The 21,810-nt window shown below is 39.1% G+C and overlaps 1 protein-coding gene across 2 annotated transcripts in view; it reads right to left on the bottom strand.

The window, feature by feature from the left end:
* Positions 1–225: 225 nt before the first annotated feature.
* The window catches only part of NELL1 (neural EGFL like 1), a 755,205-nt gene continuing 733,620 nt past the window's right edge, over positions 226–21,810 (bottom strand). For both annotated transcript variants that reach the window (XM_090263151.1, XM_090263150.1), the window contains 3 exons: positions 6,010–6,186; positions 2,141–2,365; positions 226–691 (listed from right to left, as the gene is read on the bottom strand). In XM_090263151.1, the coding sequence (XP_090119277.1) occupies positions 641–691; positions 2,141–2,365; positions 6,010–6,186 (453 nt within the window). In that variant the 3' untranslated portion in view covers positions 226–640. The remainder of the gene's footprint in view (positions 692–2,140; positions 2,366–6,009; positions 6,187–21,810) is intronic.

Below are 21,810 nucleotides of genomic sequence, written 5' to 3' on the forward strand. Positions count from 1 at the left end.
TTCTTTTTAAAATAATTATGTAGCCATTTCATTATGTTTGTGGTGTTTTTCCTCTCTTTAGTGGCTTTCAGCTCATTTTAGCAGAAGGACTGGGTATCTAAGTGTGTTTAATAGTTTGTAATATTAGTATCATACACTTAGACTATACATACATATGTTTATCAATACATTTCATGGGGATTTCAATAGTAAGTATGCAGTGGATGGGACAAATCACAACAGGCATCTTTATTTGGAGAATTTGATCCAAAGATTAAGAAAATAAAGAAATAAATGGAGCTGAGTCTCTGTTATGTTAGTACACAAAATAAAACAAAAAGAAATACATCAACCTTTACCATGGGATCACTTAAATGTATTCAAATGATCTGATTAGGGAAATGTGATTTACAACACGGGGAAACTGCTTTTAACAGCCATAGACTTGAATGCACTGCACTGTAGGTCACCTAGACTAGTTAGCAAGAATGAGCAAAGTGGTAGGTCAAAAAGGCCACCCCCAAACCCCTTCCTTAGATGGAGACTTTGGTAATTGTCAGGACAAAAAACAAAACAAAACAAAACACCAACTCCTGTTCTTCATCAGGTTGGATGGTCATTCTGTCCATTCTTCTCCCATGATGAGTGCATTTTAAATACTTCAGTTATTATGAAGACACTCCAAATCCACAGAACAGCAGACACTTCCATTCTGTGCATCAAGAAACAAGCGTTAGCTAACTGAGACATAGGGTATAAATACATTAGCAGTGTATACTTTTATATTCAAAATGATCATCTACAGTTTGAGACAAACTCCACTAATGCTCTAGAAAAATTACAAAAGAAAGAGCAGGGATGGAGAAAGAACATATGAGACCCTCCAGATGCCTCCTGACAGGTTCTGCTGGCAGCATAATGTCATATCCTTGTCTGAGCTCAGTTCATGTTTGGGACATTTTCCCCTGTATTTCCAAGTTGTTCACACCAGTTATTCACTGGACTTACTCCAAATGATATTCTTTTAAAAAATAATTTCCTGAAAGAGAATTTTCCAGGAATAAAGCTAACCAAAAGTACCACAAGAACCTGAAGCACATTCCAAAATGGGTTCCAGTAGGTTGACATATTGAGAATAAATACAGAGTCTCATGGTGACTATGAAAAGAACAGGACATATTTAGGTGTATAAATGATCAGAAATTCATTAAAATCAATTAGATGTGTTAATGTAAATATGCCTTAACTCCTCCTAAATAAACCTTATGTAGAAATAATACATCCCCTGCCATTGTGTTTGCTGGGCTGCAGGTACATGTGGAACCATGGCTCTTTTGCTATAAGAAGTTTGATATACTTTTTCTACTGAGGCTGCATCTTAGGATGATACTGTCCAGAAAAAAAGAAATAAAATCTACATTCATAAGAGCATAAAAAGGCAAGTTGGGAACTTTCTACTTATGCTTGAGGCTGAGGAAGGAGTTGATAAAACCAAATAAGCTAGTATTTTTAATAGGCTTAATCACGGGAATCTTAAACAGACATTTTGGCAAAGATTAGACATTGCCTCACCCTTGCTTCAAGTCAGCTCCAGTCACTGCTCTTCATGAGCTTTGACGGGAGGATGGAATCAGTGTTTAATTTTAAGGACACATGAGGATGCCTCATGGGAACCCCTCCAAAAAGAGAGAGAAACAATCACAATGAAATCCTGTAGCAAGAGTGTCAGGTCCCCACACTGAGCACTGTGATTATTAAACAAAGTGAACAACTTCATAGAGCAGTGTTTTCCTGTGACAATTTCATAACAGAGCTTGTAATATTTTGCAGGATGAAAAGTCATATTTCTCCCTTTCTTTTTAATACATAGGTCAAAATAGCTTAAATAAGCCATAATCAGGCCTTGTGTCAATTATTAACATTTTGCAATTTCATTGCAAGAGAGAAGACTATTTTATTTCATGTTCATTTGGAATTCACCTTTGGACACAGTGCAGCTCTGATCCACTCAGGCACATTATCTCTTGCGAGAAGTAAATGCTGCCTGTGTTTCCCCCATAGCCCCTAGCACTTGTTCATTCAGAAATCTCAGGAGTTGACCTTCTGCAAGTGTTTGCTGGCACTTGTTCATGGCATAGCTGTCCTCAGGCCAACCAATTACCTTGCATTTGCAGGTTGTGCAGGGAGATCCAGCCATTGTCCACACTGAGCCGCTGAGCCTTGAAAGGCCATAGCTGTCCAGGCAGGTTTTCCTGATGTCATAGATGATGTTATCAGCCAGGCATGGGTCACTGACACAATGGGGACAACACTCCCCTTCCAAGAGGGCGGTGTACTCACAGCTCAAGTTGGGGCATGTGAGGGGCCAGCAATCTACCTCTCCTTCCTGTAGAGAGAAAGCAAAAAATGCAGCATCACTGTTCTTATGCACAATTCTGTTGCTAAAGTCCCACCAGGGGAAAGAGGCACAATAATTCTCATCACTGTCCTCACTGAATGTCCCTACTCTGGCATCATTATGGGAACAATGCACCTCGTCCCTACTCTGGCATCATTATGGGAACAATGCACCTCGTCCTTTAGGAGCTGCTACAGGTATCACCTTCTCCAAGGTACTTTTTTTTAAAATTATATTTTATTGATTATGTTGTTACAGTTGTCTCATTTCTTTTCCCTTTGCTACCCTTTTCCCAGTACCCCACTTCCCTCCAGCAATCCCACCCCCCCTTAGCTCATGTCCATGCATCATGCATATACATTCGTTGGACTCACCATTTCCTATATTGTTCTTAGCTTTCCCCTGTCTTTTTTAGTACCAACCAATTATACTTCTTGATCCCTGCACCATTTCCCCATTCCTCCAAATAATCCCCATACTTATGATTCTGTTCCTGTTCTGGTTGTTTGCTGACTTTGTTTTTGTTTTTATTTTTTAAACTCAGTTGTTGATATTTGTGAGTTTGCTGTCATTTTAATGTTCATAGTGTTGATCTTCTTCTTCAATAATCTCCTTTAACATTTCATATAATAATGGCTTGGTGATGATGACCTCTTTAGCTCTGCCCTGTTTGGGAAGCACTTTATCTGCCCTTCCATTCTAAATGATAGCTTTGCTGGATAGAGTAGTCTTGGTTGTAGGTCCTTGCTTTTCATCACATTGAATACTTCTTGCCAGTTCCTTCTTGCCTGCAATGTTTCTTTTGAGCTGATAGTTTTATAGGCAACCCTTTGTAGGTAACTCTGATTTTCTCTTGCTGCTTTTAAGATTATCTTTTTATCTTTAACCTTTGGCATTCTAATTATGATGTGTCTTGGTGTGGTCCTCTTTGGCTCTAGCTTGTTTGGGACTCTTTGTGCTTCCTGGACTTGTATGTCTATTTCCTTCACCAAATTTGGAAAGTTTTCCTCATTATTTTTTCACATAACCTTTCAATTTCTTGCTCTTCCTCTTCTCCTTCTGGCACCTCTATGATTCAGATGTTGGCGCATTTAAAGTTGTCCCAGAGGTTCCTAAGCCTCTCCTCATTTTTTTCAGTTCTTGTTTCCTCCTCCTGTACTGGTTGACTGTATTTTTCTTCCTTATATTCCAAATCATGGACTTGAACCGCAGTGTCTTTCCCTTCACCATTGGTTTTGTGTGGATTTTCCTTTGTTTCATTTAGCATAGCCTTCACTTCTTCTCTTATGTGTCTGCCATTCTTAAGCATATCTGCCAAGTCTGTGAGCATCTTTATCACCAGTGTTTTGAACTCTTCGTCTGTTAGGTTGGATATCTCCTCGCTTGTTAGGTTAGCTATTTCCTCGTCGCTTAGTTCTCCCACTGGAACCTTGATCTGTTCCCTCTTTTGGGCCATACTTCTCTGTCTCATCTTCACAGGCTCATGTGTTTGTCTCTATGTCTTAGATAGAGCTGTCGCACCTGTTATGTTGTAAGGGGTGGAGCCTTAGGTATTCGTCAGTACAGGGCAACCCATTTCACCACACTGTGGCGCTGTGTCATGGGGAGGGGTCTGAGAGGGAACAGTGCCACTTGCTCACCACTCACCCCTTTTCCAGGCTCTTCCCCCAGTACCATATGGGACTGGCAACTCTCTAGCTGTTGTCCTGTCCATCATTCCCAGAGTGGGCACGTTTGCAGATGTTCTAGCACCATGGGGGGCCTTTAAACAAGTGGATTCTGCTGAGCAACTGGCAGTTTCTGCCTCTGCCCCTACCTCCACTGGTTTGCACAGTCAGAAACAATGAGGCTTTATTTTCCCCGGTGCTGGAACCATGAGCTGTGCTGTCTGGTCTGATGCTGGGAGCACTCCCCAGATGTCCCTCTTGACTTTTTTAAATGTGTGACTGCTTTCCACTGGCCTGCTGCTGTCGCTGCTACCACCACACCATGTCCTCTCTGCCCTCGCTCCGCCCCTCCTACCTGGATGAGTGTTTGAATGAGTATTTCTTTTTTATATCTTTGTTTGTTGGACTTCCATGCAGCTCAATTTTCTGGAACTTCTGGTTGTCTCCAGTTTTGAGGAGGTTGTATTCCTTCTTAGTTGTGGAGATAGATGTTGTGTGTCTGTCTAGGTCTTCATCTTGGCCAGAAGTCCCCCAGGGTACTTTTCATGACCATCTATACTGCATCCCCAGAAAGAGTTAGTTCCCACTGCTGTGTCAATGGCAGCCTCTAATGATCTTTTTATCATGATAATTATCAATACAACTCCACATTAAGTTTTGAGCTTTTATGTTTGGGGCTTATTTCTTTCATTCCTTGATGCTCAGCACAGTTTTGGTCAATAAATGCTAATCAAGTGACTAAATAAATGAGTAGATGGTTAGATACTGGCTAGTATATAAAGTGAAATACATTTTTTTTAATGTCAAAGGGAAACCTGAAGCACTGTAATATTTCAACAATGTCATACATGGAGTTGCTAGTATCACATTTAAAGTTAAGGTTGGGCAAATTCAGGAGAATCATTTCATAATGGTTTTGAATGTGCTAAGTAGTTAGTGGACTTTTCATATTATAGTTTAAATCGAGTGTCCACATATCTCAGAATCCAGCCACTGGGGCTCCATTGAGCTGCTTAGAGAAGAATTGTTTCTCCATATAACTATTTTTTCTGTTATCATGACACTCATTATATAATTTATGCAAACTCATGTCTAACTTTTTTGGTCAGCCTCACAAAGCTCTGGCCTTTGATCAGCCTGATGGCAGATCATGTTTATGATGCTAACCATTATATCACCTGCCTAGAGTCTGATAGAGGCAAACTCTCAATGAATATTTCTTAAGTATGACCCACATTATTCTCCAGTAATTATTTATGCAATTGCTTCAATTTTCCTAAGAAAGAGTAAACTTAGGAGCTAGGGATTGAAGAGGATACATTTTTGAAATGTATCTATGGTTCATGTCTAAAATTAATACCAATTCTTCTAAATGCCTGATGACTGGCTTCTTGAAAAGGAAATAAAATTTTCCAGACTCATTTGGAAGCCAGTTCTAAAGATGGAAGTTTGAAAAAATGGCTATGGTTTTAATTTATCTGAGTTATGTTCTTCCTTATTAGGAATCATTAAGAAGGATGTATTCTATTATCTGCACATTCAACAGAAGAGTTTAGAAAATCCAATAGAAATTTAAAGTATAATTTCTCTGATTACTTGTTTTCATACAGCATCTTTAGACTGAGTCATTAATTTAACTATGGAATGCAGCCAATAAGTTCTGTTAGAAGTTGACTTAGTAATGATTTGCATATGACTCTTCACAATAATTACATATGACTCCTCACAGATGAAACATCATAATTTATTATGATAATGTGTCCTAACAGTTTTTACATCCATAGAAATCTTTGTTTGGGGTATAATTTTAAAGAGAAAGAACCAAGTCCAGAAATTAAGCTTTATTTCTCTGGACTATCTCAAATCTGATTATACTATTATCTGTATATTAAAATCTAAAATAACATTCTTTTTTTTCTATATCCAGAGGAAAGGGCCACCACCCTCTAGAAGAAGCTGACGTACCAGACACCGGCACTGCTGGCAGCTGTGAGTCCAATTGTCTCCACTTCGATAGAGCTTGTGTCCATTTTGATCTAAACACTGACTTGTGACCCTGGTGTCACATTCTGGGCAACAGAAAAGGTCGGCACTTGGATTCTGGCAATCACAGGCTGTCCGTCGGCAGAATATCTTCCCGTCCTGTGTAGAAATGAGGTTAAGAAGGTTTCTTCATGAGGGAGACAATAAGAGAGCCGCACTATAGACCCAAACCTCATACTTTTGAGAGCACATAGGAAATATTTCTTAGAGTAAAAGTATGCCCCTGGCAAGTTCCTGTTTTTTCCAAACAGATGCACATGTACTCTCTCACATACACTCACACCTTGTCTTTGCCTGAACCTGCCTTCAAAGCAGCCCAAGGGAAAATGGAAAAAGCCATTTCTAAGTATAAAAAAAGTCAATATATTCTTTGACACTCTTTTTTTCTAAATGTTCCTTAGAAATCATATTTCTAAGTAAAGTTATAACTAAACTAAACAAATAAAAATGCATATATGATCAAGAACTCATCTGAGTGAAAAGTCATGCTACTTATGTACTCCTCCCAGTGCATAATGATACTAAAATTCAAATGCATTCTCTGCCTCAACTATGGGAAGAAGTCTGACCATACCCTTTTCCAGAAGAATCAATTGAGGCCCAGAGAGGCTAAATGTCTTATTCAGTTTCACAGAGGTAGTGATTCTCTAAGCAGCACCACCAGGTCTTCCTGATTTCCTAACAATTTTACCCTACAACACAGTCTTTAGGTTGTTCATTTGAGGGGCTATGATCAGTTGCCACCTTCCACCTTGAGACAGTTTCCCAGATTATAAACACAGTAAAATTTCTACAGTAATGGCTCTGAAATTATAAAGGTACTTGATAATGATACCTATGAAGAACTGAAGGTCAATAGCACTCAAATATTAAGACTGAACATTTTGCAGCATATCTCATTTATGTAAGTTTTTCACAGTAATTTTTCACCTCAGACAATGAAGAAGCTGAAAATGTAAGGTGAGACTTCTGGCCACTATTTATAATTATAACTACTTTGTTGGGTACATATAAAACCAAGAATCTCGGGGCCAGGGATACCTTAAAGGACATACAACCAAACCTCTTGGCCTACACTTTAATCCTGTCTAGAGTAAGTATATTCAAACATCATCAAGCCTGTACTCGAATACTTCCACTCTTAAGGAACTTGGTGTAATGAAAGTTAAGGTATACATCTCTGTACATGGCTCAGTGATAAAAATTGAACTTCTTATTGCCTCTAATTATTGATCCTTCTGCTTACCCTTGGTAGTAACAGAACTCCCAAACCCAATTGTCACATTTCAACTCTTCTGTTCTTAGAAGAAAGCATTTGTCTTCACTGAATCATCTCTTCCCTGGGTTAAGTATCTCCAGCGTTTTGACCAGTACTCATAGTTCTGAGTCCTGTTAGTTGCCTTCTTCTTCAACAGTTTTGAGAATTTCCAATAATAATAATCTACTATAATTTCAACTTATTTTGTGCCATACATTGTTGTTTCTATGCATTATCTTGTTTAATCCTGATAATTACGTGGAGTAGAACTTTACATCTTCATCTCTTAAAGAAAGTGGTTCAGTTAGAGAACTAACTGTAATTCTTCATCGATGGTCTGGCCAACACAGGGTGAAGTGGTTGTTTTAAGTACTGTTCTTTCTTTGGTGCAGCCCGATTTCAATATTTCCTTTATTATTTACTTCAGTTATATCATCATGTTGACTTATTTTGAGCTTAATGAAGACTAAAACCCCATTAAGCCCCATCCCATCAAGTGCAGGTTGTTTGGGGGCAGAAAGTGTAAAACTTGGTATTTTACCTTGTCAGATCCATTTTATCTTGCCTGCCTGTCACAGTGATTTCTAAATGCTGTTTCTGTCATCCAGTTTCTGTCACCCACCATATTTAGTCCTTCTTCATAGCTTAGTGACATCTGCAAACATGATGGACCTTCCCTCAAGGTTTTCATCTACTTCATCAATAACAATGTTGAATGAGACTTGCTGATATAACCTTACTGTCAACTAGTGTGGAAATTTTTAAATGCTTTACATTTTTTTTATGGAGAATGAAAAGGAGATATTCTGCCTACATATATACATTAAAAACTATTTCTCTTAAAATGTTTGCATTGACTTTATTACTATAAGAAATGACAAGAAATAGGGATTAACACCTGCATCACAGCAGAGTGAAAGACTCCATTATTTTCTCTTCTTAAATTTACAATTCAGACAACTTAACTCTACAACATATCCCCTGCTCAAGTCACAAACACACATAAAATATCAGGACATCTGAAGGTGGGTGTGTTGGAATGGACAGAGATGGTTGGCCACAGTGGGGTGCCCACCATGGCACCAGTGAATGCAGTGGTAGGAAAGGTGTTGGGTTGCAGCCCTCACACTCTGGCCTGGAGTGTAACAGAGGCAAAAGCAATTTCTGTCCTCAAAAAGGTACCCCTCTTTCTCCCTCCCATCATGGCAGAATAGGGTAGAGGTGGCTGGGAAGCTTTAAACAAAAAAAGTGGGGCCAAAGCCATAACTCAAATAGGGTAGAGCCACTAGATGATGAACCTTCTTCCTAAAAGGCCCTGGCAGAGGCTGGTAAAGCCAAAAACAGAGCTGAAAAAGCAGGCAGCTCTGAGAGCTAGCAAAACTGCTTCTCCACCACCTGCCACATTCCCCAACCACAGTGCTGGTCCCCATAACAGGTGAGCCAGTCACATACAGCACACCAACCATCAAGGTGAATATGAGGCACTTTTTGTAATCAAAGCAATGCAGTTAAACTGAGACCCAGGAAGCACAAATAGTGCAGGTAAGAGAAAACAAAAATTTGTGCTATAATACCATCTACTGACAAATAAATCACCCTACTTATAATCTTTTGAATTGTTGTGCAAACTGGTATCTACACAAGAGAGTACTAGCTCAAATGCACTGACAGTGAAACAATCCATCAAATACCATTACAACCAAGATTACTTGGGAACACAGACACAAAATTCAGAGTCATGAACTACTGTGATTTAAATAACAGAGATCTCGAGATTGCAGGCATAAAGAAATGCAGTGATATATAAGAAAACTTGGAAAGGCAGCAGTTCACTAACTCAGGAAAAAATTAATGACCAAAAGGAGTACTTTACCAACGAGATTACAATTATAAGAAAAAATTATAAGAAACAAACAAATACTGGAGCTGAATAACTCAATAAATAAGATGGGGAATGCATTAGAGAGCATTGTAAATAAGCAGATCAGATTTAAGAAAGAATTAGTGAACTTGATGATAGAAAACTAGAAATGACCCAGGAGGAAAAAGAGAGTGAACTAAGAGTTTTAAAAAATATGAAAAAAAATTCTACAAGAACTATATGACTATATTATAAAGCAAAACCTAAGGATACTAGGTAGTATACCAGAAAGAAGAGATGAAGGGAACATAGAGCCTATTCAAACAAATAATCTATGAGAACTTCCCAAGCCTAAGAAAAGAACTAGAGTATAAAATAGAGGAAGCTAACAGAATGCATAATTATATCAATTCAAAGGGACCTCCAAGACATGTTACCAAACTACCAAAAATTAATTACAAAAAAAAGCAGAAAATTACAAATATACTTCAAAATAAATTGTTAAACACTTGATTGTAACATAAAGGTTAAAGGAGGAAAGAGCATTAAATATACTATAACTACAGCAATTTGTAATGAAGGCATAACAAAGGGATAATTTCTGCCAAAATCATAAAAGGGACAGAAGGAAAGGACTGAACAGGGACAGATGAATAAAGATAGACAGCAATTAGAAGAAAAACTACTATTGTATGCATGCGACATTTTATACAAACATAATGGTAACCACAACACAAAATCCAGAACTAAGACACAAAACATAAAAAGAAAATGGAGAAAAAATTGAGAGAAAAACCACAAAACTGCAATGAACACTGAATCACAGAGGGGTGGGGGGTAGGGTGATGGAGATACAGAATCACCAGAAAACAAAAGATAAAATGGCTATAGTAATTCCTCATATATCAACAATCATCCTAAATTCATCAATCAAAAGACACAGAGTAGCAAAATGGATTAAAACATAAGACCCACTACATGTTGCCAACAGGAGACTCATCTCAGCCCCAAAGACAAACATAGGTTCAACAAAGTGAAGGGACAGAAGATGATACTTCAAGCAAATGGCCTCCAGAGAAAAGTGGGTGTAGCAGTTCTTAGACAAAATACATTTCAAAACACAAAAGTAAAAAGAGACAAAGATGGAAAGTTTATAATTATAAAGGTGACAATTCATCAAGAAGACATCCAACTTGGGAGCACCACGATATAAAAAGAAATTACTAACAGACCTAACGGGAGAAAGTGACAAAAATGATGATAGTAGATGACTTGAATATCACGTTGACAGCAATGGATAGATCACCCAAAAAGATAGTCATTAAGGAAATATTGATCTTAAATGACACATTAGACCAAATTGTCTTAATTGATACTTTTGGAGCTTTCCAACTCAAAAAAGAGAATACACATTCTTCTTAAGTGCACACAGAGCATTCTCAAGGATAGACCATATATATTGGAGCGCAGAACAGTATGAAACAGGAAATTAACTTCAAGAAGAGAGCTAGAAAACACACACATATGTTGATACTCTCTAAGGAAAGAGGAGAAATGCCTCAAATACAGTAGTCCCTCTCTATATCGCGGTTCACTTATCATGGCCTCACTGTATCGTGGGATTTTTAAAAATATTATATTTAATTATCGCGGATTTTTCACTATATCACGGGATTTTGTGGTACTGTATATGTATGTGGTTAAAGTTACATAGGTTTAAGAGTGCAGAATATGTTTAACAGAAGTAGTGTTTATAAAAGTGTAGGAAGTTAATAAGGGAGTGAAAAAGGTTAATAAGGGACTGGGAATGGTTTATAAGTGTGTGAGAAGGGTTTGTAAAGCCTTAAAATATATATAAATACTAGAATAAATGTAAGGTTCCTACTTTGCGGATTTTACCTATCGCGTGCGCGTGTTTGTGTGTGTGTGTGTGTGTGTGTCTAGAACGTAATACCCGCAATAAGTGAGGGAGAGAAACAAGATGGCGGAGGAGTAAGTGGAAGCTACACTAACTTCCTCCCAGAACTAGTCTGGATTTACAACGCAATTTTGGAGAAATCATCTGGAATAACCAACTGAACACCAGCTGGAGAGAAGTCTTATAACCACGGAGAGACAAAAAAGGCCACTACATCACAACGTGACTGGCAGACCATTCCCGGCCAAGTAGTGTCAGCCTGAGGAGAAGCAAAGGCCCTGCATACAGGAATTAAGCTGCCACACCCACGGTCCTTAAGCCTGACGGCTAATCACAGATTGAATAGATTATCAACTAAAGGAGACAGACAAAGGCAGCAGATCCCTGAAAGTCTCCAACAGGCTGCCTAGGCCCAGACTGGTACAGGATCTGACGCCACCAGGGGCAGATCCAGGAAGTGCAGATCATTCTAAGAAGCACCAAGAAACAATAGGAGCCACAAAAATGGGGAGACAGAGAAACAACCCCCCATCGAAAGGAAAGGCAGAGTCCCCAGAAAGAGTGCTAAATGAAATAGAGGGGAGCCAACTATCAGATATGGAATTGAAAGCATGTATTATGGAGAAGCTCAATGAGCTCAGCGGAAACTACAAAGAACTCCAGAAAAACTACAGTGAACTCCAGAAGAACTATAAGGAACTTACTGAGAATTATACCAGCATCAAAAAGGACATGGAAGCTATCAATAAGAGCCAGGAGGAAATGAAGAATACGATCTCTGAATTGAAGAACACAGTAGAAGGAATTAAAAACAGGCTAGAGGAAGCAGAAAATCGGATCAGCGAGCTGGAGGACAATGTAGACAAAAACTCACAGACAGTGCAACAAAATGAAAAAAGGCTGAACAAGACTGAAGAGGCTTTAAGACTGCTGCAGGACAACATGAAACGTAATAATATCCGTATCATAGGAATTCCATTAGGAGAAGAAGAAGAGCAAGGGATAGAAAACCTCTTTGAAAACCTAATGACAGAAAACTTCCCTAACATGAAGAGAGAAAGAATCATGCAAGTCCAGGAAGCACAGAGGGTCCCAATGAAGATGAACCCCAACAGGCCCACTTCAAGACACATCATAATTAAAATGCCAACATTCAAAGACAAAGAGAGAATCCTAAAAGCAGCAAGAGAGAAACAACTAATAACATACAAGGGAGCTCCAATAAGGCTATCCTCAGATTTCTCAGCAGAAACACTACAAGCCAGAAGGGAATGGCAAAATATATTCCAAGTAATGAAAAACAAAGGCCTACAACCAAGAATACTCTACCCAGCAAGGCTCTCATTCAAAATGGAAGGTGAAATAAGGAGTTTCCAAGACAAAAGAAGGTTAAAAGAATACATCTCCACCAAACCAGTATTGCAAGAGAAGCTAAAGGGTCTGCTTTAAGAAGATGAAGAAACAGAGAGAAACAGAGAGGAACACGAGTACAAAGGGGGAAAATGACAATGCATAAGTACTGAAAGAAAGAAGGAACTTCTACCATTTGCAACAACATGATTGGAACTAGAGAGAATTATGCTTAGCAAAATAAGCCAGGCAACAAAAGAGAATTACCTTATGCTATCACCTGTTAAAGGCAACTAATGAACAACACAAACAAATGAGCAAAATTGAACCAGAGGTATGTAAACGAGGAATAAACTAACAGTAACAAAGGGGGAGATGGGAGGGAGAGAAGTGGTAAGAAGGGGAAGGGTCTAGTCAAAGAACATGTATAAATGATCCATGGACATGGACAGCTGGGTGGGGACTGAATGTGGGAGAAGAGAGGGACAGGGTGCAGAGAAGCAAGAGGGGGAAAAAAGTGAGACAACTGTAATGGAAAAACAAACAAACAGAAAAATTTTTAGTGGGGGGAAAAATAAAAATATAAAGAATAGAAATGCAAGTTCAGTGAATATTAGAAGGACAAGGATTTTCCTTCACACTGTATATATTTTCTCCCTATCTGATCCCTCCAGAATTTGGCATTCTAAAGAAGTAAGTAATGACCTAAGTTTCTTTGCATAAAACTAATAAGACCAGTTGTTAATAACGATTTTTTTTTACTAAGACTTTGACTGGAATGTCATGCCTAAAGAAGACATGCTTGGGCTTTGGTTGTTACCAAAAAGCCCTAAGCAACTGGGACTGACTTTCAAAGGTAATAAAAGTCCACGAGATAAAAGGCCTGGTACCTTGGATGGATGAGCGGTCCATAGCAATCTTTCCAGGGAAGGAACGAAGGTTGTTTTCCTGAAAGATGGCTAGAAGGGACCTTAAGGCACAATGGAAAACCAGGAGGACCTGGAAAAGACAGGTGTTTACAGGCAAGGCTGAATGCCAGGTATGTGGCTCAGCTTCTGTGCCCTGAAGGGCAGACTGAAGGTCACCCTAAATGTTCCTTGCGTAAGTTCCAGCAAAGCAGAACTAAAGATCATAAGTGATCATTTGCTGCTCTTGTTGTGTTTATGCAAATGAACAGGATAAATTAAAAAATGAACTTAATGCAGTCCCTTTAATGACAAGGAGGGTAATCTTAGGGAGAAAAATCACGATTCAAGGAAGATCACAATGCCCAGTGGTAGACTATAAAGTAGTGCAGCTAACCGTCTTTAAAGTTTCTTTTCATTTAAAATTTGTTTTCATTTGAAAGTTAAACTATGTCTGTGGCATTATCAAAGATGTTTAATTTACAGGCAAGAAGAATGTCAAATGCCTTGCAACTGGATGTCTTTCCGATAAGACAGTCCTACAGATCTATAAACTTGTGTGTGGGTTATGTTACATAAATTAACATGTGTTTTCTGTTTTCAAAGGGCATAAGCCTACGATCTCATTACCTGAGTGATTGTCTGTACATATAGGCCTCACTTAATCCTGTCTGCATTGCTGCCTCCTGAGACTCAATGGTTTGGCTGAACTAAGTGGCTGGGTTGGTGAAGAATGGGGTGGTCTGTGGGCTTCACTTTAAAACTGGTTTCTCTTTTCTATCCTAATGGCTTGGACAGAAAGAGCCCAGAGGCCTGAGAGGGGGGAAACCTAAAATATTTCCCTCAGTCCAAACTAAGTATAATGGGCAAAAGGGTTTTGGACAGGTGAGATGTACCTGGCACACCTTCCTCTAAAGAAGCCCTTCTTTTCCCTAATGTGGGACATTGAAAAATTAATACCTGTCTTTTGTCATCATTGAATGATGTCCTTTAACCCTGTTGCCCCCAGAACACAACAAGGATGCCAGCCTGTTAAACCAAGCATGCCGTTGTCCAGAGACAGCCAACCAACCTGGAGTCTACACGATCCTTCTTCTTGTGGGAAGGCCACCCTCCCCTCCACACCCCCACTCTTATTAGGGATTTCTTGACCCAAGGGTAGGTAGGACGACGACCATGTCCAGCTTGAAGCAACTAGAGGAGCTCGAGACCTTCATCCATTGTCCTTTATAAGACTGTAAAGGGTCTTAAGTCTGAGAGGGAGGGATTGTTATTTTTTATTGTTAAAATATTTAACTAATTAATTAATTATTTTTTTTAAAAAGAAGAAGAATATATGAAAGAGTGAGCCATGGGCATGGACTTGGGGAGGGGATTGTCGGGGAAGGGGGGTGCTGGGCGGAGGGGAGCAAAGGGGAAAAAATTGGAACTATTGTAACAATATAATCAATAAGATATACTTAAAAAATAAATAAATAAGTAAAATCTTTAAATAACTTAAAAAAAAATAAGTGAGGGAATACTGTAAATAAAATCAGCAATAAAAGAGACTAAGTTACAGTGGACACTAAAGAAATACAAGAGATTACACAAGAATACTCTGAAAGCCTATATGACAGCAAGTTCAATACTTAGAAGAAATCTCCCTGGTCTGAACCATAATGTACTGGAAAACATAAATAAACCAATCACTAGTAAGGAAATTGAAAGAGTAATCAAAAACCTTCCCAATAAACAAAAGTCCAGGGCCTGATGTCATTGGTAAATTCTGCCAAACATTCAAAGACCAATTATACTTATCTTTCTTAAATTCTTCCAAGATATTGAAGAGCAGGATATACTGCATAACTTATTGCATGAGGCCAACATTATCCTGATACTAAAACCAGGCAGAGGCACATAAAAAAAAAAAAAAATTGCAGGCCAATATCTCTGATGAACAGAGATGCAAAAATCCTAAACAAAATACTACCAAATAAACGATGCATTGAAAGAATTATACACGAGCAAGTGAAGTTCACTCCAGGGACTCAAAGATAGTTCAACATAGACAAGTCAATCAATGTGATACACCACATTAACAAAATAAAATTAAAAATTGTAAATACTAACCTATCAGTAGATGTAAAAAGCATTTCACATAAACAATATCCATTTATGATTAAAACATTCACTGAGATGTTTATAGAAGGAAAGTACTTTAACCTAATAATGACCATATCCATATGACAAACCTTCACCTACTATCATACGCAATGGTGAAAAACTGAAAACTTTCCCCTTACACCAGGAACAAGGTAAAGATGCCTAATCTTAGCACTGTTACTCATGATAGTACTGGAAGTCCTGGCTGGAGCAATCAGGCAAGAGAAACAAAAGGCATCTAAATTGGGAATGAAGAAGTAAAACCGTCACTTTTTGCAGATTATATGATTCTATATGTATAAAACTCTATAATAAAGATTACACCAGAAAACTATTAGAATCCATAAACAAATACAGCAATGTTGCAGGATATAAAAATCAATCTGTAAAAATCTATTGTGTTCCTATATAAAAACATAAAATATCAGAAAGAGAAAAAACTAATCTCATTTAAAATTACAACAAAAGGAAGTGCTGAAGATGGTGGATGAGTGAGGAGAGACTGCCCTCGCTTGCTACCGAGACTGGTCTATAGTTTCAGCTGAATGTGGACAGAGCATCTGTAAACATCTGGGTACTGGTGGGAGTTGAGCCTTGGCAATGCCGGCGGTGGAAGAGGCCACCTTTGAGCTATCCATCTGGTGAGGTTCGCGGAGGAGACATGGGAGAAGGCGCGAGTTCTGTCTGGCTTGGCTCCCTGGGCAGCGGCTGAAGGAGCACAAAGTTTTCTCGATGCTCCTGGGTCTCCCCTGAGAGCAGTTGGAGGTGGAGATCCAGGTTGTGCCCACTTGCAGAGCCAGGAGTTGGCCAGGTGGCGTCTGGCTCTGGGAGGCCGGGAGCAGCGCACGCACGCGTGCATGCGTGTGTGGGTTTTGATTTATTGATTTTTTATGTGTGTGTGTGTGTGGATCGGGGAGGAGGGTCTGGGGGCAGGACGAGATCCTTGAGGAACACACACGCAGGAGCCCACTTGCAGGGGTGCGCTTGGCCCCTTCACCTACAGCCCCAGGCCTAGCGCCCACCTGGTGCAAGGGACCGGCCCTGGTCTGCACACCCACCAGAGCAGGGGAACGCCCCCAGGCCCTCGTGCCTGCCAGCACCCTGGCGGAAAAAAGCATACTTGCCATGCTTGACCTGGGCTGCAGCCAGAAGCTGAAACGAACTAAAGGAACTTTGGAAAATTTTGGATGCTGGTTCTGGAGAAAAAATGGGGAGCAGCAGACCAGATCCCATGGCAGACGCAACCTTAGTGCTATGGGAGAAATTTCATGAAAAGACTACTCCCCTTCAAGAAGCATCAGCCAGAGAGGCAGCTCCACAACTGTCAGAAGCGGGCAGAGTCACTCTCAGCTAATTTAAGGGAAGGACCCACCAAAGAGCAACACAACAAACAAAACCAAAATACTACTAGAGAGTTCAAATAGAAGGCATAAAGGGCATCCCAAGAGCATCAAGTTAAGGAGAAGAAGGAGTCTGCACCACTGAATCACACAAATTCCTACCACAGAAGGTCACTTAATAAACTCATAATGTAAATGTAACACTGGAGTTGACAGCCTTTCTTGGTCTATTGGCCCCAGGAAATTTTGTATAACAATATCTACACACATAAAAACATACGTATGCATATATATATACATGTACATGCATGTGTGCATGTGTTTGTGGAAAGAGAGCAAAAGACTCTAGCGAAGCAATGAATCGAGTCAGAATTCAGCTAGTTTGGACAAAGAAATGCCCAGATCCTAGGAATCTCCCAATAGGTCTTCGGCTCATATATCATTATTTTTAACTCACTAACATATTTTGCTTGTGTATGCATTGCCTAAAACAACTACCTAAAGGTTTAGTTTAACCAACAGAAGCTAAGTAAAGTAATCATAGCTATGACATGGCACCACCAGTCAGTTCAGCTACAGAGGGCACAATATTATTTCCCCAAGTATGGAAGGAACAGGTTTCAAGAATCCATATGGCTAGATCCATGAGCAATATCAAACACAGAAGTAGATTCTTCTAGAAGTGGCTACTGTACAACGAGCAATGAGACCCAATCAGAATGTCAGGTTTCTCCCAAGGTGTGGGTTAAAAGGATGAATAAGAATAAGTGAATAGCCTCCAGGTTAGTGTAAAATAAAGCAGTATCATATTTCATCAATTATATGAAAATGCCAAATGGGTCCCTCTTAGTTGCTAACATGTTCAGAACAATGGCTATATTCACTTTGGCTTTGAATTGCAGGGTAACTGTCACGAAAATCATTTTTAATAATGAAAATGTCACAGGTGGCTTCATTAATTCAATGAGAATGCCATTATAAAACCTCAGCTCACAGAGCACAACTGCACTAGAATTCAAATTTGGCAAGAAAATGAAGCCAACTGATGATAAGTAATCCTTGCCATCGATCTCTGGGTCATTCCCAGAACTTGACCTTTATCCCAGATGGAGTGGTCAAAACAATCCCCACTTAAATGCCAAAGATGTATTTTCCCACCCTTCTACCACAGAAGCTAAATGCTTTTATGTAGTTTTATAATGATAGTTCAGCTATAAACAACTAATAAGTATTATAATATTTAAATTGCTTCTGAATTTTAAAAAAGCAGGAACATGCACTTTCCTAGCATATAGAAAAGCTAATTTATTCTTATTATGTCTTGCAAAATTATAGGTTTTATGATATAAATTACACATTTTATTACTGAATAGTCAACACATTGATACATTTACTCCAGATTGCATAATTTTACTATTTTTCTTTCTTCTATAGTTTCAGAACTTTTAAATCAAAGAGGTGGACTTAGGTAAAATTATTTATGTAAATTAAATAATAATTTAAATCAGGGTTTGGCAAACTGATATCCATAGTGCAAATTTGGATGTCACCTATTTCTATGAATAAAATTTCATTGGAACGTGATTTCCTTCATTCACTTACATATTGTCTATAGTTCCTTTTACACTACAATGTCAGAGTTGAGTATTTGAGACAGAGCCTTTACAGTTATGCAAAGCCTATCTGGCCCTTTACAAAAAACGTTTTCTGATCCTTAATATAAGTATAAAATTAAGGGTGGTACTCTAGACCTATCTGTTCTACCTCCTCACATAAAAATTTACTGGACTGTGATATCCAACTGCTTCATAAAATAGTAATTATGCCTTCAGGTTACCCCTACAAACTAGTTCATTAGCTTTATTTAATTAGCTCCTAGGGTTGAAAACCTTTAGTGGTCATTTACTCAGTCTCATTTTAATGAAGAGGAAACAAGGCCCAGAAAGAGGAAATGACTATTCTATGTAATAACAAAACAAGAACTACCGTATTTTTCACTCCATAAGATGCACTTTTTCCCCCCAAAAAAGTGGGGGGGAAATATCTGTGCATCTTATGGAGCAAATATTGCATCACGGACTGTGATATGTATTACCTGACCTGTCCGCGGTGGCAACAGCTGTTAGAAGAGGAAGCGATGGGCCCACACGAAACCCCTGGGGACGCTTAAGTGTCCCACTTTACTGCTGAACCTCAGGGCGTCTGGTCAGTATGAAGATAGTGAAGCAAGTGATATCAGTGATTGTGAGCAACCTAGCTTCATAAATACTGACACTAGTGATGATGAGTTCTTGGGGTTCCCAGTAAACTAGAAGAATACTTGAACCTTAAAGTCTCTCCTCATTTGTTAATGACAGTGATGATGGTTCTTAATACCGCTGTTGATTGCTGTTCACTTTACATGGTTGAAATATTATTGTTATATTTTATTAAATATTTTAGTACACCATTTGGTTGAGAATATTTTTTTTTCTTGTTTTCCTCCTCTAAACCTAGGTGCATCTTATAGTCAGGTACATCTTACAGTGCAAAAAATATGGTAGATCCCAATATGGAATTTTATAACAAAAGAATTTGTATCACAAGGAAGCTAAAGGGTAGGAAAAAAATGATCTCAGGTGAACTGAGATCAGAAGGATTCTTGGGGCAATGGTTTTCAAAGTGTAGTCCTCTGACCAGCAAGCACCATTAGCATCTCCCGGGAACTAGTCAGCAATGCAAATCACTTTGCCCCAACCTAAACCTACTGAACCACAGAGTCTGAGGGTAAGTCAGTGATCAAAGTTCCACAAGCCCTCCAGGTGATTCTGGTGCAAGGAAACATTTGCAAACCACTGATGGAAAAACAAAGTGCCCAGTCGATTAGAGAATTAGCATGGTATCACCCTCAAGCTCCTGCAATGACAAGGCAGGGTTTGGAACACCACAGTAAGAAGATGAAGTGGTGCACATGGACATAAAGACCCTGTTTCTTGACAAGAGCTTTGAGGGCTGGACTAAACCAGCCAATATATTCATCTTTCAAAGAAAAGGAAATGTAATCTTACTGCTTCTATAGCCAAGTCCTGCCATCAAGAAAACCCTCGGCAGGAAAGTATTGACAATGCTGCATGCTAGGTTTAGAAAACAAAGAAAAGCTTTTTATTTTATTTTTTTAATGAGTAGATTGCAGGGTTCCAGAAAACTAACTTCTACCTGGCCCCAGGCACAGTCTGATTCATCCCTGTTCTTTACCCTGTAAGTGAATGTGGAGAATGGCAGGACTATATTACTGCCAGTTCCTTGTAGACAGAGTTATTCTCTCCTTGCCTGAAAGAAGTGAAAGAACCCTACCACAGCCATCTTCTTCAGTTTCTGGAGAAAGACTTATATGAGACCAGATAAAATGGCAAGCATTTCAGGCAGTCTTGTGGCAGAGGTCTTCCTCACTTTGCCCCTCTTCTGTGTTGCCATGGCAATTTGGCCTTGACTTTATTATGAAGTGCTTGGTGTTTGGTTATTTATGGTATGCATTTTCCTACCCATTGCTGCAATTCCCAGAAAAACTCAAGACCTGGTATTGCTCAGGTCTTCAGTATTATATCTTGTCTGTTGCACTTGAACTCTTTCTACCCAGGAAAATGGGCAGCTAAGTCTCAACTATGCCACTCTTAAGCTTCCTTTTTGCCCACAGAATGAGGGCACACATTGTAACAGAGGCTGAATATATGACATCATCATACATCAGGACCCATCATTTCATTTCTGCGTTATCTTCCATGTGATCTTACCTCTCTATCCATCTTTCAGGTTCCCTTCTTTGCTCTCCTGAACCTTTCCTTCAGCCTAAGTAGTATCTCTCTGTTAGGCTTTGATCTCCTCAGTCCTTCCCTCATGCTGTCAATCAGATTTTGATTGGGCCATGCCAATCCTAAGTGAAACATCTCTCATGATGCTCTGCTGCCCACAGGATAAAGTCTAAATTCAATGGCATGTTTCTGTGCCCAGGCTTTATCTTCAGGCTCATAGCCAGCTATATCTTTCCCATACCCTACTTGCTCCTGATAGTCTAATCTCATCGTTCACTTCATATTTCCCTTAGCACAATATATATTGTTATGCTTATGTAATTTTCTTCTTGCTGTTTTTTGTTTGGGATTCATTTCCTTACATCTCTACTTGACTAAGTCTTTCATCATCATTTAAGGTCCTACTAAAAGGCCACCTACTCAGCGAAGTCATTCCCTATTGCTTTCTGCAACCTCCTAGAATAGAGCACACTTTCTCTTCCTATGTTCCCACAACAAACTGTTCATGACTTTGCCATGGAATGACAGTTGGTTAATTGTTTGTGCATCCATTTCGCTATTCATCTCCATGATCTCCAATATAAAAATGCTGCATTTCCTATAATCTATTATAATAAACCCATGATCTCTTCATATGAAAAGTAAAGATCTTTTCCCAAGGCCATGGACAAATTTATGAATGAAAGAGCCACAGATGGGTAGCTATGAAAAGAAGCTGGGCTGTAACTAACATTTAGGGATCAAGCCCAGAGAGAGGACCATTTTTTCACCTTGGGTTTCTGTGATCTGGATAATGCTGAAGAAGCATGGGTTCTGACCAGTTCAGCAATCATTTTGTGACTATTCCATTATGTGGTCAAATGTGCACAAAATATTGCCACTGCCAAGGAAGCACTCAGCATCTAAATAAAAGCCCAAATCCACTTGTGCTAGCCTAGCTTTATCTTTGAACTCCATTCAGCTGTGGATATGTTTCAAGGCCTTTTTTTTTTTTTTTCAATTGACATAATTCACTACTAACTAACCTGGTATATTAACTCTCAAGGGGAAAGTGGGCTTTTAAATGAGTTTTGACCTTGCTTTTCTTTAAAGTAAGCCTTGACCCTTTGTTGGCTTATGGGATTTAGTTTTATTATTTGAATCATCAAGAATATGATT

Source organism: Furipterus horrens, unplaced genomic scaffold (genome assembly GCF_987537825.1).
Source record: "Furipterus horrens unplaced genomic scaffold, mFurHor1.1.pri manual_scaffold_2, whole genome shotgun sequence".
NCBI classification, from domain to species: Eukaryota; Metazoa; Chordata; class Mammalia; order Chiroptera; family Furipteridae; genus Furipterus; species Furipterus horrens.